Source organism: Coffea eugenioides, chromosome 8 (genome assembly GCF_003713205.1).
Source record: "Coffea eugenioides isolate CCC68of chromosome 8, Ceug_1.0, whole genome shotgun sequence".
NCBI classification, from domain to species: Eukaryota; Viridiplantae; Streptophyta; class Magnoliopsida; order Gentianales; family Rubiaceae; genus Coffea; species Coffea eugenioides.
In genome coordinates this window covers 43,579,819-43,597,514 of record NC_040042.1, presented here as the reverse complement: position 1 = coordinate 43,597,514, position 17,696 = coordinate 43,579,819, and the positions used below count along the sequence as shown (strand labels likewise).

General features: G+C 37.3%; 3 protein-coding genes across 3 annotated transcripts; 1 reads left to right on the top strand and 2 right to left on the bottom strand.

The window, feature by feature from the left end:
• Positions 1 to 686: 686 nt before the first annotated feature.
• Positions 687 to 1,708, bottom strand: LOC113779027. The gene is made up of 4 exons (XM_027324435.1): positions 1,545 to 1,708; positions 1,293 to 1,446; positions 1,114 to 1,172; positions 687 to 946 (listed from the first exon to the last, which is right to left on the bottom strand). Exons 1-4 carry the CDS (start codon positions 1,665 to 1,667, stop codon positions 791 to 793), a joined length of 492 nt encoding a protein of 163 aa, XP_027180236.1. The 5' UTR covers positions 1,668 to 1,708; the 3' UTR covers positions 687 to 790.
• Positions 1,709 to 4,864: 3,156 nt separating this feature from the next.
• On the bottom strand, positions 4,865 to 8,308 carry LOC113781239 (autophagy-related protein 8f). The gene is made up of 6 exons (XM_027327142.1): positions 8,158 to 8,308; positions 7,668 to 7,739; positions 7,511 to 7,566; positions 6,509 to 6,561; positions 5,420 to 5,538; positions 4,865 to 5,255 (listed from the first exon to the last, which is right to left on the bottom strand). The coding sequence occupies exons 2-6, from the start codon at positions 7,702 to 7,704 to the stop codon at positions 5,152 to 5,154; spliced, it is 369 nt and encodes a 122-aa protein (XP_027182943.1). The 5' UTR covers positions 7,705 to 7,739; positions 8,158 to 8,308; the 3' UTR covers positions 4,865 to 5,151.
• A 1,363-nt stretch (positions 8,309 to 9,671) lies between these two features.
• LOC113780850 (subtilisin-like protease SBT1.2) lies at positions 9,672 to 11,999 on the top strand. The gene is made up of 2 exons (XM_027326633.1): positions 9,672 to 9,711; positions 9,766 to 11,999. The coding sequence occupies exons 1-2, from the start codon at positions 9,672 to 9,674 to the stop codon at positions 11,997 to 11,999; spliced, it is 2,274 nt and encodes a 757-aa protein (XP_027182434.1).
• Positions 12,000 to 17,696: the final 5,697 nt, after the last annotated feature.

Below are 17,696 nucleotides of genomic sequence, written 5' to 3'. Positions count from 1 at the left end.
GGGAGCTATACCGTAAAAGCCACACAATTTTTTCAGAACCTGAAGAATTGTTTCCAATTGTAGCATTCGCAAACTCAAATTATTCATCAAGTTGGAAATTCCTATATTTTATTGGTAGAACTAATCCACCTCTCTTCAAGTAGGAATTCAGGTCAGAGACAGAAGATCTTTTTGGATCCACTTCTAATAGGTTATCTGTTTTGCCATGGCCTTCACGCTGGTTAAAACCTATTTCTAGGAACATTTGCTAAGGGTGTCCACATGTATTATAGGTTGTTCATCAACTTGGCTGTTTCAATATTTTCCTCCATTATTTGGGGTCTTCTCCTCACTGTTTGCGAATGGGATAAACAATTGAGTACTGCAGTGCATGACCTGTTGCTCCTATCATTGGGACAATCAACGGAATGTGCACAAACTAACACTTAGAAACTGTTTCCCCCATTCAAGAGGGAAACCAACAGATAAATGTAAAAGACTAAAAGGACGTATGCACATATTTAAGAAGCATCCTGCTATTAGGTATATTTCTGTAGTGACTCATAGATATAAACTAAAATACGGAAGATTTGAGTTGACGTTTTCCGAAACTACTTGTGGATTGCTATACCCATATTCGTAGGTTATACAGCAAATAATTCATAAAAACCATGAGAGGCTTCTAAGGCTACGTTACTCCACTTTTCCTCGGGTGCAACCGACATATTTTATCCCCGAGGAGAGGGAATAAGAAAAATAAGAAAGGTCAAAACAGAAGAAAATTATTGAGTGAAGAGAGATTGATTTTGTTTTAGGGTCTTCTGTTATGGATGGGTGGTTTGCGATGGGGCTGTGCATAATCCATGACCACTATGTCCTCCCCCTTGTCATTTTCCATAGAATCCACAGTCTCCTCTGCTTTGGCTGTTGGTGATTCCATTATCGATCGAGCTCTCCTCTCCTGATCCTACAAACAGCATCCATGGTGATGGTTATTTTCATGGGGCACCTATTGCAGTTGAACATTTCGTGTTTTTTCTTTCATAATCCTTACACGTGCTTCATGCATGCATAGAAGTGCGAGCGTAAAAATAAGTAGCTAGTGCATGCAATAAAAGACCTTAAGAGGTTTACCTCCAATTCTGATGTCTCATGGAGATCCTTTTGAGGTGATGGTAGCAGAACACTATATCCTACAAATCATGCCAGCATATGTTAGTAACACAGTATCATTGGCAAAATGGAAAGTTTCTCCTGAAAAACTGAAGAGATAGAAGATTATTTTCCTCGTCGGGAAAAGGAAAAAAGCCAACCTTTATCATCTTCATTTTCTTTCCCTACTGTCTGAGAATTCTTCTCCTGGATTGTGTTTGCACCACCCCAATCGGGTAGACTCAGTCTTTTGTCAATTCTAGCCCCCGATGGTTCTTGGACTTTTAGACCTTCAGCTCTCGAAGGCTCAATATTCTGTGGAGAAAGAAGAAACTCTCCTTAAAAACTGTAAAAGCTAAGATATGTGTCAAGTGCATAAAAAGCGTCCAAGTTAGTAGAAAACTGATACTGACCTTGTGAGGAAGCTGAAGCCCTGTAACAATTCTTTCTATATCAACAACTCCAAAAGGTCTGGCACCGCATGCATGCAGAGAAAGACAAAGAAGAAGAAGAAGAAGAAGAAGGAATAGAGACATATTATCAGAGATGCAATATTTTGAAGGTTTATCAGACAGAGGAGGAGTAGGTTTATCGGATGCAAACTTTAATTTGATATATGGGATTTCCATGTTGCAACTCCAAGTTATATATGTATAGTGAAGGAAGTGGAGCATTAAATGCAGGTTCTGGTAAAGATGAAGGGTTTGTTGTAGGATAACATGCAGGTGTTTAAGATGCTGAACATGGAAAACAAATTGAAGCTATTGGCAGCCTCCCATTGTCCCCTCTTCCACTCTTTAATCAAAATGCGGGCCCAATCACAGACTAAAAATGAGAGACGTAAATGCATGGTGCGTATAGAGTATAAAAACGGGTCACACGGAGGGAGAAAGAGCCTCTTCTTTCCTTCATGTAATTCTTTTTTACAACCCTCCATGCAGTGCAACTTATGGAACTTTCTTTCTTTCTTGTTTTCCCCTTCCTTTTAGACTATTTTCGAGGTAAAACCATGGAACAGTTTTAAATGGTTGATTTCATCTGATAGAGAAGTATAAATTGATGATCTATCGTATCAGAGCTAGGGTTCAGATGCATCTCCTGCATAATCCTCCTCATACCACCTGCTTTGTTATGCTAAAACGGTAGAAACTAGAAAAACAGCAAGAACTACTAACAGTAAACAGTTAAAAAGAGCAGAGCTAGGACTCTCCATGTGTCTTTGCAGATATCCTGACCTATCCTAGTGTCCTTGTATTAAGGCATGATTTAGATATATGGCATCTTGCTCGTTCTGCCTTCTCCAACATAGTTTTCGTATCATTCTCTCAAATGTGGGTGAATCCATTAAATGAATTAGGTGCAAATTGGAATACTTGGATAGAGAAATGACATAACAGCATGTCCTTGATCGATGTTGATGATCCTGCTCTCTCCAAGAAAGACTGCAATTTGGTAAAGAACTCATGCCAACACATTTGGAAACCGTGTGTTAGCCCACAGAAAGCGAAAATCTTGACAAGAAGGAAGAATTGTAGAATGTAGAGCAGGCAGCTTCTTAAGATAAGCATATGTGTTGGTTTGCTAGAATTTTCAGGGTTCTGTCATTTTCCAGAAGAAAATAAGGTTCTAAAATTCAGAATCTAGTTGTTCAAGTATGAAAATGTTTCGAGGGAAGTTCTTTGTCAGGAAAAGATAATCTTATGATAAGCCCTGACAAAGAACAAAGACCACAACCAATTCTTATGACAAGCCCAACACAAGAATTTTCAGTCCTTCCTTTTATCCAAAAACCGTTCCCTCTTCCTAAGCTACTTTACTTTTAAAAAAATTTTGGAAAAGATAATCTTCATTTATTATTTCTGTTTGTTACAATGATGAAGAACTCAAAATAAGCAGCATCCTAATGGCAAAACAGTTTCAAAATTTAGAGTTGCCTAATAGCAGCTGACAGTAGAGATACTGCTTGAATTCTTGAAGTTCCGTTGCGTCTGCATAAACTTTAGTAAGGGCGGAGCTTAATTCTTCTGAAATATTTCACTAGTATGATTTTGATCATAGAAAAGAGCCCGATGAGATGATAATCGAAGAGGAATACTAGATTAATGTAGCATGTGAATCATAAATGAGGTATTGTCAAATCAAATATTGTGGTACTCAAATTTATACTTCACCATAATGATACGAGCAAGTAGTACTCAATACGGCCGTGGAGGCTTCAAACAGCGGGGACCTATGGGTATGGGAAAATAGGGAATAAGGGCCCCGAAAGAGAGAAAAAGAAATGGGAGACAAGTTTACATGGCCAAACCGGCAATTGCACCATCAGGCCAAGACAGCAAAACCCCATCGTACATGCATCAAATCAAAGTATTCAGGATGCACGCCAAGTGGCAGTTGATCCATGTGCCACTCCCATGTGAAAATATATATGTTGCCACATAAAAACCAAACTGGGGTACCATTGCTGCTGACCATCGTCTTATTCTTCAAGAGAAAATCTTTGTCATGACTCATGATCCAGGTCCATTTGAGTTTTCTGTCTTCTTTTCCTCTTCTGTTTTTGGTTTGTATTTGTATGTTTAGGCAGGGTTATTATAGCTGAAGGGAACAGATTTAGGTCCCCCCATTCGCAAGGAGAAGGGATAATGATGCCAGAATTCATCAATGTTAGTACGGCTTATTCATCGAAGTTTGCTTCATACACTGAATTTGGTTTTTATCTCATCTCATCGTCATTTTTTTTCTTTAATAACTGGAGTTAGGTGGAGAATGGAACTATTTTGATCATTATAGAATGCATCATTTAATGTCACTCTATAATACCTGATGTCTTCACTAATTAACTCTCATTTTGCATTCCAATCTTTTATATTAAGGAAACTCTGTAGCCTGTGCTTTTGGATCAATCCTCAATTCATTTAAATGTCTAAGATAGTCAGGCTTTGACACTTAAAACTGACAGAAGATGAATTGGCTTGGACCCTTGGATAGACTACCTGGTGCAAGAGTGGTAGGCTTGCTACAGCTGCACGTTAGCAATCAATGGAAATTCTCAACAGAGAAGAAATGAAGCTTTTGTTTGTGATCCCTGTTCTGTATATTGTCTACTTCAGTTTATTCCACACATTTATTATTCTGTCATCTTAAGTACATCCTGTAATTGTTTGGTTATTAGTTTTAACATCAATGAAAAGAGCTCATTTATGCCCACTAACATACTTTTTGTACCCCCCAAAGAGGAAAAAAAAAAAACTACTTTTCGTATTGGGCATGAACTATGAAATACACTGCTCTGGTGCTTCTCCTATTAGAGTAATAACTAGTAAGTTGATAAAGAAAAGAGATTAGTTCATTGCAAGCTTAGTCAACCTCTGCAAAAGCCTAATATGCAGAACAATTTTAAGTCAATGCAAATAATATTCTCATAGTACCCTACTAATCTGAAACATACTCCTTTTGGCTTTTGAATTTCTTCTGCACTCGGATGATGTATATGTAAGTTCATGGACTTGATACTTGGGAGAACGTGTTTCTTATGAACCATAATGCAAATAAAGGTTAATTCGACATAGTTTTGGCAGTTGAATTTATAGACAACCTAATTTTCGAATGCCAGTGTCATTGAACTATTATTATTATTAATGCTTCGGAGGCTCCCCAATGTGGAAAGAAGAGGTCTGCAAGGGAGCGATTACTGGGGACCCAAAAGCATAACCAATAGGCAAGAACCAGCTATAAGGATAAAATCAGGACTATAAGCTTGATAATACATCCCAGTTCCTCACACAGTCAAATTGAGTAAGTGATCCAAATAATTATTGAAGATTTCAAGTTATGTTCCAGCAGGCAGGGATGCTGTTGGAAGCATTCAAGAACTGTACAGAGAAAGCTATACACTGATGCATGGTTACTGCATCTTTAACGAACGATGGGCACGATAATCAAGTGATTGCCACAGTATTATAGTGGGAGCAAGATGGCGAATGGTTTAAGAAATTATGAGAGAACGTCTGTTGGTGGCTAAAGCAGGATCTTGCTTCCAAATGTATTCTCTCCACTGTAAGTAACATAAAGGAAGCCATCTTCATCCTTCTTCTCATCATATATGGCTGACATAATTCCCCCTGCAACAAGCATCATACAAAGGGCAAATGTTTCAAGCAGCTTCAAGTCCAAATCACCATATATCATCAGTTATGATCATTTTGTGTTTTTGGTTGTTTTGTGTTTGGGGAGAAGGGGGGGGGGGGTGGTGTAGATAAAACAAACACGTGAGATTAAGAGCTACCTGTTGGTGGCAGGACATTGTCGACAAAAATAAAAATCGCTTTCTCTGCACTCAGCTTGATCCTTTTGCGGATTACATAGACAAACTGCCCTACAGTCAAGTCAGCCGGAACTAGGTACCTGCAGTGATCCAATCAGAAAACTGAAATTTAGGATCTCTTTCCCAATAAGGTAATCAAGTTCTATACCTACACATATTGGTAAGTTTACAAAATAATTACAAGGAAAATCAAGACTCAAGAGTATAATAACAGATTAATTTTGAGTAATGCCTTTTTTAAAATAATTTCAAGTCCATTGCAGAATTTCACAAAGAAAAGGACTATAATTGCATCAAGTTAGCACCCTAAACAGACATGCATAAATTTGCTGCAACTAATGTTTGCACTATTATTAAGAACTCCACAATGAAGAGTATATGGCATCAAATGAAAAAAATCACCAAAAATATTAAATAAATTTAGAAAAGACTTGAAGTTCAGTTTTCAACAATTAATTAGTAACTTCAGCTTTGCACAGAAATTGCTTAAATCAAGATAAATCTTCAACTAACCACACCAGAAAATTTTCCTTATCTTTTTTTTTTTTTTTTGAGTGGTGGGTTGGGGTGTGGAGATGACTGGCAACATAAAAAAATACTAAGGTAAAGAACAAAAAAGAAGCCAACTGGTTACATTTTTGGCTACAACAGTGATGAAGGCAAAGACAAACACCACTCCCTGTCAGAGCTAGTATTTCAGGACAATATTCATTCTTAAAACATTAAGAAGTTCCTTCACCTTCTCTTCCAAAATGAATGATTGTAGAGATAAGAGCCAAAACCAGTCAAACTTAATACAGACAACACAGTGGAATATTTCCGATTTGGAATTTTCATCACTCCTTGACCAAGCATTCATCGTTTTGGTTGCAGTATATCAAGGTTATCTATATTACTAACCATTCTGGATCAAGTATCAAACTATTTCAAAAAGTTTATCTAATTGGAAGCATCAAAGCAGGCTTACAATCAACACTAGTAGAATATGCTATATATAACACAGATGCAGTAAAGGCACGGGGAAAGCAGAGATGCAGAGAAAGAACATACTTTTTCTTATCGATGCCGGGAATATCACTTTTCTCTGCCTTTTCCACAATAACCTATAAAAACAGACAAGAGTTTGACAAAGAATTATAAATTTGTATCCTACCAATGCAGGTGACAGCAGCAGCATCCTGGAAAAAAGAAATCAAACATACACATGGCTTATGCAGGAACTCAGATGAAAGAACCTACAAGATCAATCTGTAACTTGTACAGCCACTATTTTCGGCAAAGACGTTAATCTTTCAAGTGTGATACTTAGTAAAGTAAATGTAATGATTGGTTAACTATTCTCAACTCACAGATAACTATAAGCCTCAAAAAGTAATATGTTAGACTTAAAACTCTGACCTAATTCCACTAAATCCCCTGATTGTTGATGTCTACTTATATGTTAATTGCGAAAGCAACATTTGCAACTCAAATCATCAGCTGAGAATTGCCTGGCATGAGAAGGAAGAGGCACAAGCAGCTAATAACACTTTTCTTAGAACCAAAGTGCATATGAAATGACCTTTCTCCAGTTAAATTGCCACTTGACTAGCAACGTGTGTAGAAAATAATTTTGGAAACATTAAATTGTCAGATTCTTTCATCCAAGTTTAACAGAAAGCACTTCCTTACTTAATTTGAATTGTTTCTATGCCTAGGAAACAAGCACTAACAAATAACCTCAAACCTACTTGTCCTTCCAAAGCTTCACCACTTTAGTTTCTCCTAGTTTTTCCTTGAGTAAAGAAACCCGTTTCTTTCATTTTAAGATTGAAAAAATGCAGTCGTCGAGAACAAGATGAACAATGACAGGCAGTCTGATAGAAAATTAGCATGCTAAAGACCTCTCTCAGTCTACATGAATAGCGATTAGTTCTGAAGCAAAAGCTCAATAATCAGATTAAAAATCATCTAGAGACGCTATATTCCTAACTGAATTTTCAGTTGTCAAGAGTCCAAACAGTAGTTAACCAGCCACTACAATTCATCCCCACACAATTACTTCAACCTCACCGGTATTCTATCTGGATATTTCTCCCTAATCCTGGCAGCCTCAGCACGCCTCTTCTCTGAAAACAATAGACGTAAACAGATTCAGAAATTTCAAAGAGTTCAATATGTTGGAAACTTCCCAATAAAACTCAAGGAATATAGAAAGGCCGGAACAAACCAAAATCATGTTCTTGCTTGAATGAACTCTTTGCCATTTCCACCCGAACTTACAAGTCCTTAAACCAGTATCCTGACATTAATATACATGAGCAGGTGCATGAATTTCAGTTTCTTGATAAAAACAAATGAGAAAAATTCTTAAAAAAAAAATCCATCTCCGAATAATATACTGAATCTTGATTATCATGAATTCCTATCATCTGCCATAATTTCGTGCTAAAACAAAAATATCATCTTTTTATTCTCTGTTTCAAGTAACAATTAGGGAATCATACAACGTATAAAATTCAACTCCAGCAACCACCCACATGGATAATTGGATTTGAAAAAGCCCACCAAGAATTCAGTACAATAAACAGAATCAAGCAAAGAAAACCATCAAAACTGAGAAAGCAAGAATACGATCGAGCACTAAAAAGTCAACGTGTATAGCAAAAGAAAAATTCTTGACAAACACGTGTAAGGCAACACTGCTCCAAAGAACGTACCTTTTTGTGCACAGCGATGATGAAGATATATTACCAAAAAAACGATGATGAAGACAGATAGAAAGAAAGGGAAGAGATGATAGAATTCTGGCGGAAGAAAATAAGGAAACTGATTAAGATTGAGTGAATGATGAGCTTGCTTTTGCTTTATTATTGGAACTCCACAAGAGCATATTGGAGCATTCTACTGTAGAACTATAAATTATTGAGGAGCCCAAATTTTTTATTGGTTTTCCGACTCTTTGGTCCAAGTACTTTGCGTGTGATCGCTGCCATGCACAAGAGTAGGTAGTCTTCTGCATCTTGGACTTTCAAATGGGCTGGACAGCCCAATATATCATTAGAATATTCAACTTTTCTTTAATTTTTCAATCTCAGCCAAAATTGCAATTTATAATACGATAGAAACTGATTAAAGATATATTAGAAAAAGCTTAAGTGTCTAATGACTTATATAATTCAAGAATTTGGATTCTAGCCGGAGGATTCAACCGTACATGGCGTTTAGCCTCCAGTCAATTCCAACCAAATTGATTAGACAGCCAAAATAAAAAAATCGAAACAAAAGAGGAATCTTCATCGAGGCTAAATTCTCAATGGAAAATAATAATAATAATAATAAGCTCACGCCTAGGGAATTAAAATAGTAAATGGATTGACTTTTAGGTTTCATCTAGCAAGAGACCAACATCCTCTAGTGTGTGTAGTGTGTGTGTATTAGTTGATGAAAACGAATTTTGTGTGTCTTTTGAACTTTCAAATTAAAGTCTTCCTCATTCTTAACTTTGATACGTCAATAATCTATAGCAGTTTAGATATACATCCCTTTTAAACTAAGTGCTAATTTGTTTCTTCATTCACATAATCACCTCTAATGTGAACTCTACTCTACATAATGAATGGTAAGTAGGATCTTTTGAGAGAATGTGCACGTCAACTCATCCTTGGAGAAATCTTTCAATCGAGAAATTGGTTTGCTGTCCCATCCACCCAAAATGCCCTCTTCTTTTTGTTTCTTCTGAATTTGAAGAAAACTCTCATATATATATTCAGAGTCTGGTACAACTCTTTATAACTTGTGCAACTATTGCAATTAAAATGCATGAAAACAAATACATGATGATGCATTTAAGTAACGGTTGCCATAACAGTTTCTCATATTCGGTTAGACATGCATCCACCATAATTTCTCTGAGAACTTGAGTGCTCTAATAGGGCAGCCTCCTGGACAGACCAATCCATCCCACTCATAGACGAAACAAGAAACCAGAAGATTACTTCTAACTAACTTACTCAACAATTACTGCTGATGTAACATTTCTATCGACGCCGCTTTGGGATGATTCCCATTCCCAATTCGAGATATGCAAAATACATTGCCGTCTTATGCAAGAAGCAGCTATGCTACGCCTCCTTTCTTCCTTCTGTAATCTTTGCTACTTGCTGCAGTTTCCACCCCAGAGAAACACGCTCCATATATAGACATTATTTCATCAGTAATGAGCCAAACAACCATGGCTTGTGTTCTGCTGTTCTCTTTTATTTTCATGCTTAGTTTCTCTTCACACTTTTTTCAGGAAACAAAAGCCATACCATTTCAAACTAAAGCAATAAATTCTACCATAATTGGGCAGAAAAATTTAGAAACGTATATTGTCCATGTAAGTTTGCCAGCTGATCCTCATTCTTCCAAGTTAGAAGACTTGGAAAGCTGGTACTATTCATTCTTGCCAGTAAATCCTACCACAGGGTTGAATGATGCATCGCGCATGGTTTATTCCTATCGCAAAGTTGTTAGTGGTTTCGCAGCTAGATTATCAGCTGAAGAAGTAAAAGAAATGGAGGAAAAAAAAGGATTTCTGTCTGCCAGACCTGAAGCGCTCTTGGCCCTGCAAACAACCCACAGCCCTGACTTCTTGGGACTGCATAAGCAGATTGGCGGGTGGTCTGATGCAAACCAGGGAAAAGGTGTGATTATAGGTGTCATAGACACAGGAATTACACCTGACCATCCGTCTTTCAGTGATGAGGACATGCCACCTCCGCCACCTGAATGGAAAGGGCGATGCGAATATGGAAATCCGCCATGTAATAACAAGCTAATTGGTCTGAGGAGTTTCATTAGAGACAGGCCTGGGCTGCCATTTGATGAGGTTGGGCATGGCACTCATACTGCAAGCACAGCAGCAGGAAATTTTGTGGCAAATGCCAATGTGTATGACAATGCCAATGGTACAGCTGTTGGCATGGCCCCTCATGCTCACTTGGCCATCTACAGTGCTTGTTCCAGACATGGATGTCGTTCAGCTGATGTCTTAGCTGCAATTGATGCTGCTGTGTTGGAAGGCGTTCACGTTCTCTCTCTTTCGCTTGGTTTTGATTTCCCCATTTCATTATTCGAGGACGAAATTGCTATTGGGGCTTTTGGTGCAATTCGAAATAGAGTTTTTGTGAGCTGTTCTGCAGGCAACTATGGTCCATTATACCAGTCCTTGAGAAATGGAGCACCTTGGATCCTGACAGTTGGTGCTAGCACAACGGACAGGGATGTAAGAGCTACAGCCGTACTAGGGAACAATCAGGAATTTGATGGACAGTCTTTTTTCCAACCCAAGGATTTCCAAACAACATTGCTACCCTTGGTGTATCCAGGCATGAATGGTGACCAATTTGCTGCAACATGTGAAAAAGGATCACTGGACAATATTGATGTTAAAGCGAAAATAGTACTTTGTGATGGCTTTGGAGTGGAAACAGGAGAAACAGTGAGAGATGCTGGGGGTGCTGCAATGATTCTTATGAACCAGCAAAGCTCAGGATATACGACTTCTGCTGAAGGTCATGTTCTTCCTGCAGCACAAGTGAGTTTTGCTGATGGACAAGCTATCAAAGCTTACATAAATTCGACATCCACCCCTAAAGCAACTATACAATTCAAAGGGACAATTATAGGAGTAAAAGATGCTCCTGCAGTAGCAGCATTCTCCTCAAGAGGTCCTAACCATGCAAGCCCTGGCATCTTGAAGCCTGACATTATTGGCCCAGGTGTTAACATTCTTGCGGCATGGAGTGAATCTGTCGAGGACAAGACAACAACAAAATCAAATTTCAACGTGATCTCTGGCACCTCAATGGCATGTCCCCATCTCAGTGGCATTGCAGCCTTGATAAAAAATGCACATCCACGATGGTCACCAGCTGCTATTAAATCAGCTATCATGACTACAGCCAACTTCACCAATGTCACTAGTAGCCCAATCATAGATGAGAGGAGGGTGCCTGCTGACATATTCATGATTGGCGCTGGCCAAGTCAATGCTTCAAGAGCTCTTGACCCTGGGCTAGTATATGACATCCAACCTAATGATTATATTCCTTATCTATGTGGCCTGGGCTACTCAGACCAAAACGTTAGGACAATTGTGGGTAAGCCAGTTACATGTTCCACTGTCTCCAGTATACCAGAAGCACAGCTTAATTATCCTTCATTTGCGATTCAACTTCCTCAGAATACTACTCAGAGGTATTCAAGGATAGTGACAAATGTTGGGATTGCCGTTTCTTCTTATCATGTTGAAATAGAGGAAATTCCAGGGGTTGAAGTATCTGTTCAGCCTGAGGTACTTAACTTCACAGAGTTGGATCAGCAGATGACCTATCAAATAACTTTTCGAAGAACAACCATGTCATCCAACAAGTCCTTTTTTGTCCAGGGAGCAATTACATGGATATCTGAGCACAGGGTTAGAAGCCCAATTGCTGTCTTATTAGCGGAAGATACGAGTTATGACAAAGAATTTATAGCTCTCGAACAATCTGAGCAGGTTACCAATACTGTGTAATTAGTTTTCCATGTATCACTGGAATGACATTGATTGTCTTGAAAAGTTAATAATCTTTATTGCTTGCATGCATTTCACTTGATGCATGAACCTGAAATTGCCGCTCCTTAACATAACGTAATTAACTAATAGCTTAGACTAAAATGCGTATATCATATTTTCCGCTCTCAAGTTTCAACTTTCAACAACAGACTTAGCGTGAATATCAAATCATGTATCCAAAATTAGCTTGACGACAAGTAAGAGCATACAGTGCGAGAACATACATCAATATCATGCATAGGTTATCTTGTGATTTGACTGCATTGAAGGGAAATCATATAGTAGAGAAATCGATCCAAGATGCAAGAAGAATAGCTCGGGGGCCAATTTATAAGCCCAAATGTGAGTGTTTTACTCTGTATTCATGCTCACACCTCGGCTGAGATAAAGGGAACGAAGAGAATTGTGTGTATTTGACAATTTCAGCTCCAGATATCACGAGACTGTCAAGCCAAAATGTCCTGTTTTTACTCGGCAGAAATGACAGGAACAAGGCCCATGAAAGCAAGCAAGGAAGCGGAAGTAGATATAGTCCGTGTCAAACAACTCCACCACGCTACTAAAGAAATCTCCATCAGAAACATTATCAAACTTTTTATGCATTTTCCAGGAATGTCGAAGGATCATCTACGCATTGATTGCAACAATGATGGCGTCAATTATGTTCAAGGGTCGATTTTGTTGCTGTTACCAGTTGTTGCAGTGCTGGGAACTTCTGATGGTGATCTGGCTCTGGATGGAGAAAGCAAACAAAGATGGTCGTGCATCGGGGTACTGCAATGCTGACAAACAAGTGATGGGATAGAAGAGCCGATCACTTTAAGGGAAAAAGACATGAAAATCATGCAACAAGATCCTCAACTCGTGGCATTTGCTTCCTTGGATCCTAGTCCCTTGTGTCCTTAATGGCCCTCTTCGGCGAGTTGAAGGAATCCCACACGAATTGTCGTAGCAAGCACACCTCTGAAGAATGGGCTAAAACCATGTGAAAGTGGCCGTGTTTCATGTAACGGGAATGGTTCGATTCAATGGGCTTAAAAAGAATTTAAACTTGTTTGGAGAAACATGAAATGAACCCCCGACCAATAGTGGCTCTCTCCTTGATCCCGTTTACTCAGAGATATTTGTTTGGGGGAATAAAATCCTACCTATGTGAAAGTTGTATCCAATATATATACCTTTTCTTCTCTTCTTTTTTGGTCAAAAATTGAAAACGAACGTTCGATTAAATTAATTGTTACTTGGCCAATTTTCCCTAGATCACTACTCACAGTCATATATCCTAAATCCTAATACTGTATTTAGGTGCAAAATTAACTTCAAACTTTTATCCTCAAATGCGACAACAAAAATCAAGGATTCCCATCTCTTACCCCAAAAAAACACCCAAAAAATCACGAATGGTCCATATAATGCAAGAAGACAATTGATACAATCTTACAACTGATATAATGCAAGAAGACAGTTACTTTTTTTTTTTTTTTTGGGAAAAGATCAGTTAATTTAATGTGGAAGATAAAAGAGCTACTAAGTCGAAAAAAAAAAGCAACTTTTGGTGAAGAGGCAAACATTCAAATACTCGCTAAAATCAGTTTCCAATTGCAACTGGTTATTATTCCCCCCCCCCCCCAACCAACACACAAACAAAATTCTAAAGCATGAGGGGTGTAACTTATAGTAATGTATTTAGCCTTAAAATCTCAAGCCCAAAAAAAAAAAAAGAAAAAAAAAAGACAAGCTTGGATAAAAATCATTGTGGAAATTTTCAAAGTGAATGGGACTTGAGATAGATAGCATTCATAAAGTGCACAAATGAGTATTGAATAGTTTACTATTTGAGTCAAGCACTGCAGTTATTGTCAAGATGATATTTGTCAGATTCAGACATTTGAAGGATGAATTTGCAATCTGGAGGGCCAATCAAATAAATCGTTGTATAATATTGGATACCATGCATGCCTCCATCAAGTAAAGCTTTAAGCAATCCGACCTGTAAAGAACCACAACCTGATCTACTCCAACTTTTACCCCGTAAAAAGGATTTAAGTGGGATGGTCAAGCTTTTAAAGCATGATTAAGGTGGATTTTCTTCACCAATTCTAAAGCATCCGCGATCCAGTTGCTGCTGCAAGACTTGACTGAGCTTTATTACCAGTCTTTGCAAGTGATACTCAGTTCGAAGTTCCTTTTCCTTGGAAATTGGTTAATGCCTTGAAAAAGTCAGGTTCCGAAGATCCCAACCGAAAAAGGAAAGTTTCATGTGTAAGTAGCCAAAGGACGGTCATGAATGGAAACAAGTAAAGGTTAAAGCAGATTACCGCGATATTTGGTCAAGAAAATGTTCTTCTTGATGCATTAATTATCTTTTTTGGACACTAACATATGCTAGTATAATTAGCAAACCTGATTATCCCCGAAAAGTACAAAACATCCCAACTCATAATCATAATACTTTCGGCCCGAAGAGAGAGAGAGAGAAATATCCATCTCAGGTTTTGAACGAACAGCATGGACAGTATATAATGTAACTTACACTCAAACGGGCATTGCCTAATTTTGGCAGGACCCTCCCTGTGACTACGAGAGGCACTCTTACATCAGAGAAAACACAATAACAAAAAGCAAGAAATTGTAGTATATATGAGAGTCATGTGCTTAGCAAATTGATGCTGAGACTGCTTCTTTTGCCATGTACTAGCATATTAGCCAAAGCCACTTTCTCTTTGGTGAATTCTAATCAAATCATCCTCCTAAATCTACGAGTCTATTCCAAACTATGTAACAACAGTTGTGAGTTGTGACACCACCACGAGTGGCTGCAATACAACTCTCAATATGTAAATCATGTTCATAGGCTACCAGTTATTCCACTTTTGAGTCTATCTCTACGGTCCGAGGTCTAAGAAATACTACTATTTCCAAAAAAACTAATGGTGCTGGTCGGTAATGAATACTAGAACATAATATATGACCAGACAATCGTGAAATTCGGAAGCTTAAACTACATTGGATGGGGGCTCCACGCAGATAGCATAAATTCGTGTACGTTTTTCATAGTCTGAAATTAATACCTTCTACAAAATTGTCCAGCTAGAATGAATGAATGAAAGGCAACCTTAATTTCATTAATCTCCATGTTTTTGTTGTTAGTCGGAAGAAATCAAAAGCTAGCTTTAAGTTTTTTTTTTTTTATGTTTAAGTATCTAGCTTGTGAAGAGAGAAAAGCACATGTACGTTATGATACCATACATTTCTCTCTTAAAAAATGAACCATTTGAAAAGTTCCCACAGGAACAAACTGCAACATGTATGTAAGTTGGTCCACATATGAAGAAAACAACCGAAAAGAAAGATTAAAAATTTTGTAAGCAGTTTAAAAGCTATTCCAATCTCCCTTGCCAAGGTAGGAGTTTACAAAGCACTCGACAGGAGAAGGAAGAAACAAGCTTGAATAAAGCTAATTACAGTAACCAGTCACGGGACGTTTAATTTTACATCTGAAAAACTATAAGGAAGTCAATAAGTTGGCCACCATTCCCATTTCTTATTAGGGTTGGGACTTGGGAGAGGAGTTTGTTAGGCATCACATGGGACTTGGATAAATAAAACCGGCATTGGGACATGTCCAAAAACCCAAATCATTGATTGGTTTTCCTAAACAACTGGTTCTTGACCTAAGCATGTCCCCTTCTCTTAATTCTCTCATGCACCAACACCTAAATTTCTAATAAAAATTTGTAGATGTATGGACAGGGAGACACCACACCTCTTATTTGTCATTGCAACCTGTTGGCCTCCCTATCGGCCCTCTTTGTTTGATGATCTATTATTATTGTTTCTCAATTTAAATTCTCGTCTAGAAACAATGGACACAAAATCATTGATGAGATATTTTCCTAGAATATCAGGTGTGGTTCGAGAAGTCAACCTTAAAATCAACTTAAAGTTGTAGAGTATTAATCTCAAATCATAACTTGTAAGAGCTTCTTACTAAACCATGTGATAAACGGGATATAAAACTTAGACCAAGTCTACCAAATACATTTCGAAATGGGATTAGATATTGGTTTCATGGAGTTCTTGGTGGCAACACTATTGGCAACTAAAGCTCATATAGTGATGTCAACTCTATATCATATCCAGAATTTCATATTGTTTTAATAGTAATAAATACTATTTCAAGAACAATTGTACTCACTGACCTCCGGAACTGCAAATAGATTGTTATACACAAAACAATGGCTAGTAAATTTTTTCAGTGTGATGGGTCACGATGTTATGTAATCATCATATGTTTTTCTATATTTTGGTGGAATGGTTTGTAGATTGCTTCGCAGAAACGGAGAGTTAGTTGATAGTTTTGCAATGAAAGTTTAGTTCTCTTTATAGTAATTAACTAAATGTTGGGATCGAGATGTACCTCGGTTTTTAGAAACAGAGATAGTTTTTTCTTTTTTTTGGTCGCTTTGCGTTTGTTTTTAGTAAATACGAAAGCAACTGCCAGATAGTAGTCTTTTATTTTTTTCTACTTGCAATTTGACTATTCTAACAAATACTAGTAATTTAATTACTTGATATTCTGCTAGATCGTTTGGATTGTTATTTTTTAGAGTTTTTATAAAAAAAAATTGTACTGTAACAATTCAATATACATGAGATAAAAAAAGATAATTGAGAAACATATTTATGAAAAAAAAAATTTAAAAATAGCAATCTAAATAAGACCGACGTCAATAATAAGGAAGAACAAAACCGATAGTGCAGCAATCACAACAAATAACTAGTGTAGCTGCTGTAAATGCACGATCCATTTGCCCATCCTGTAAATGCATGTGAGAGAGCATATTACACTTTCGGCCAAATTATTTTATCAAAACTATTGGTCATGAATAGTGATCCTGGCAGTTTATTTGTACTGGAATCTTAACTAGAAGAATTGCAAAACAGTTTAGTTTGTCTCGACTGCCAACAATGATGTTTGGTAGCAGAACTTATGCTTCGACTACAAGATGCTATTGTTTTATTAGTAGTTCTCTTCCTATTAAAAAGACCAAAACTAAAGGGGGTTTTCTTAATTTACTATAAAGTGTTTCCGTCAACGACATAAATGAACAGCTTTAAACTAACAATAGCCTAACCTGCCCAGTGAAAGTCGTAAATCAAACCCTGATTCCGAATTTATTTAGTCCTTATTTTCTTAATCAAGACCATGACCTCCCTTGTTCTTTTCCCCACTCTTTCTAATTCTTTTTGGTGTTCAATGAATTTTCTCTTACCGGTGTTGTTGGCATGCTTAATGGACGTCAAAACTGACCAAACATGCAAAATATATATATATTTTTTTGTCAATCAGCAACATCTACATCTACTCTGCTTATACTCCTACTTTGAACCGTTGATCTCTCGCTCCACAAAAATTTAAGGTCATGTTTGAATTACATTTTTCTGAATTTTTTGTAAAAAAATTATTATAACGATTTGATATATGTAAGATAAAAATATGATTAAAAAATATGTTCACAAAAAATATAATAAATTTTTACTTTCCCAACAAGACCTAAATCTTTTGTGGTGAGCAATAGTCCAAGAGCTGATCAAATATGCAAATGCTATACTGAATTTCACACTTCATAGCCATACCATCAAATATACAAT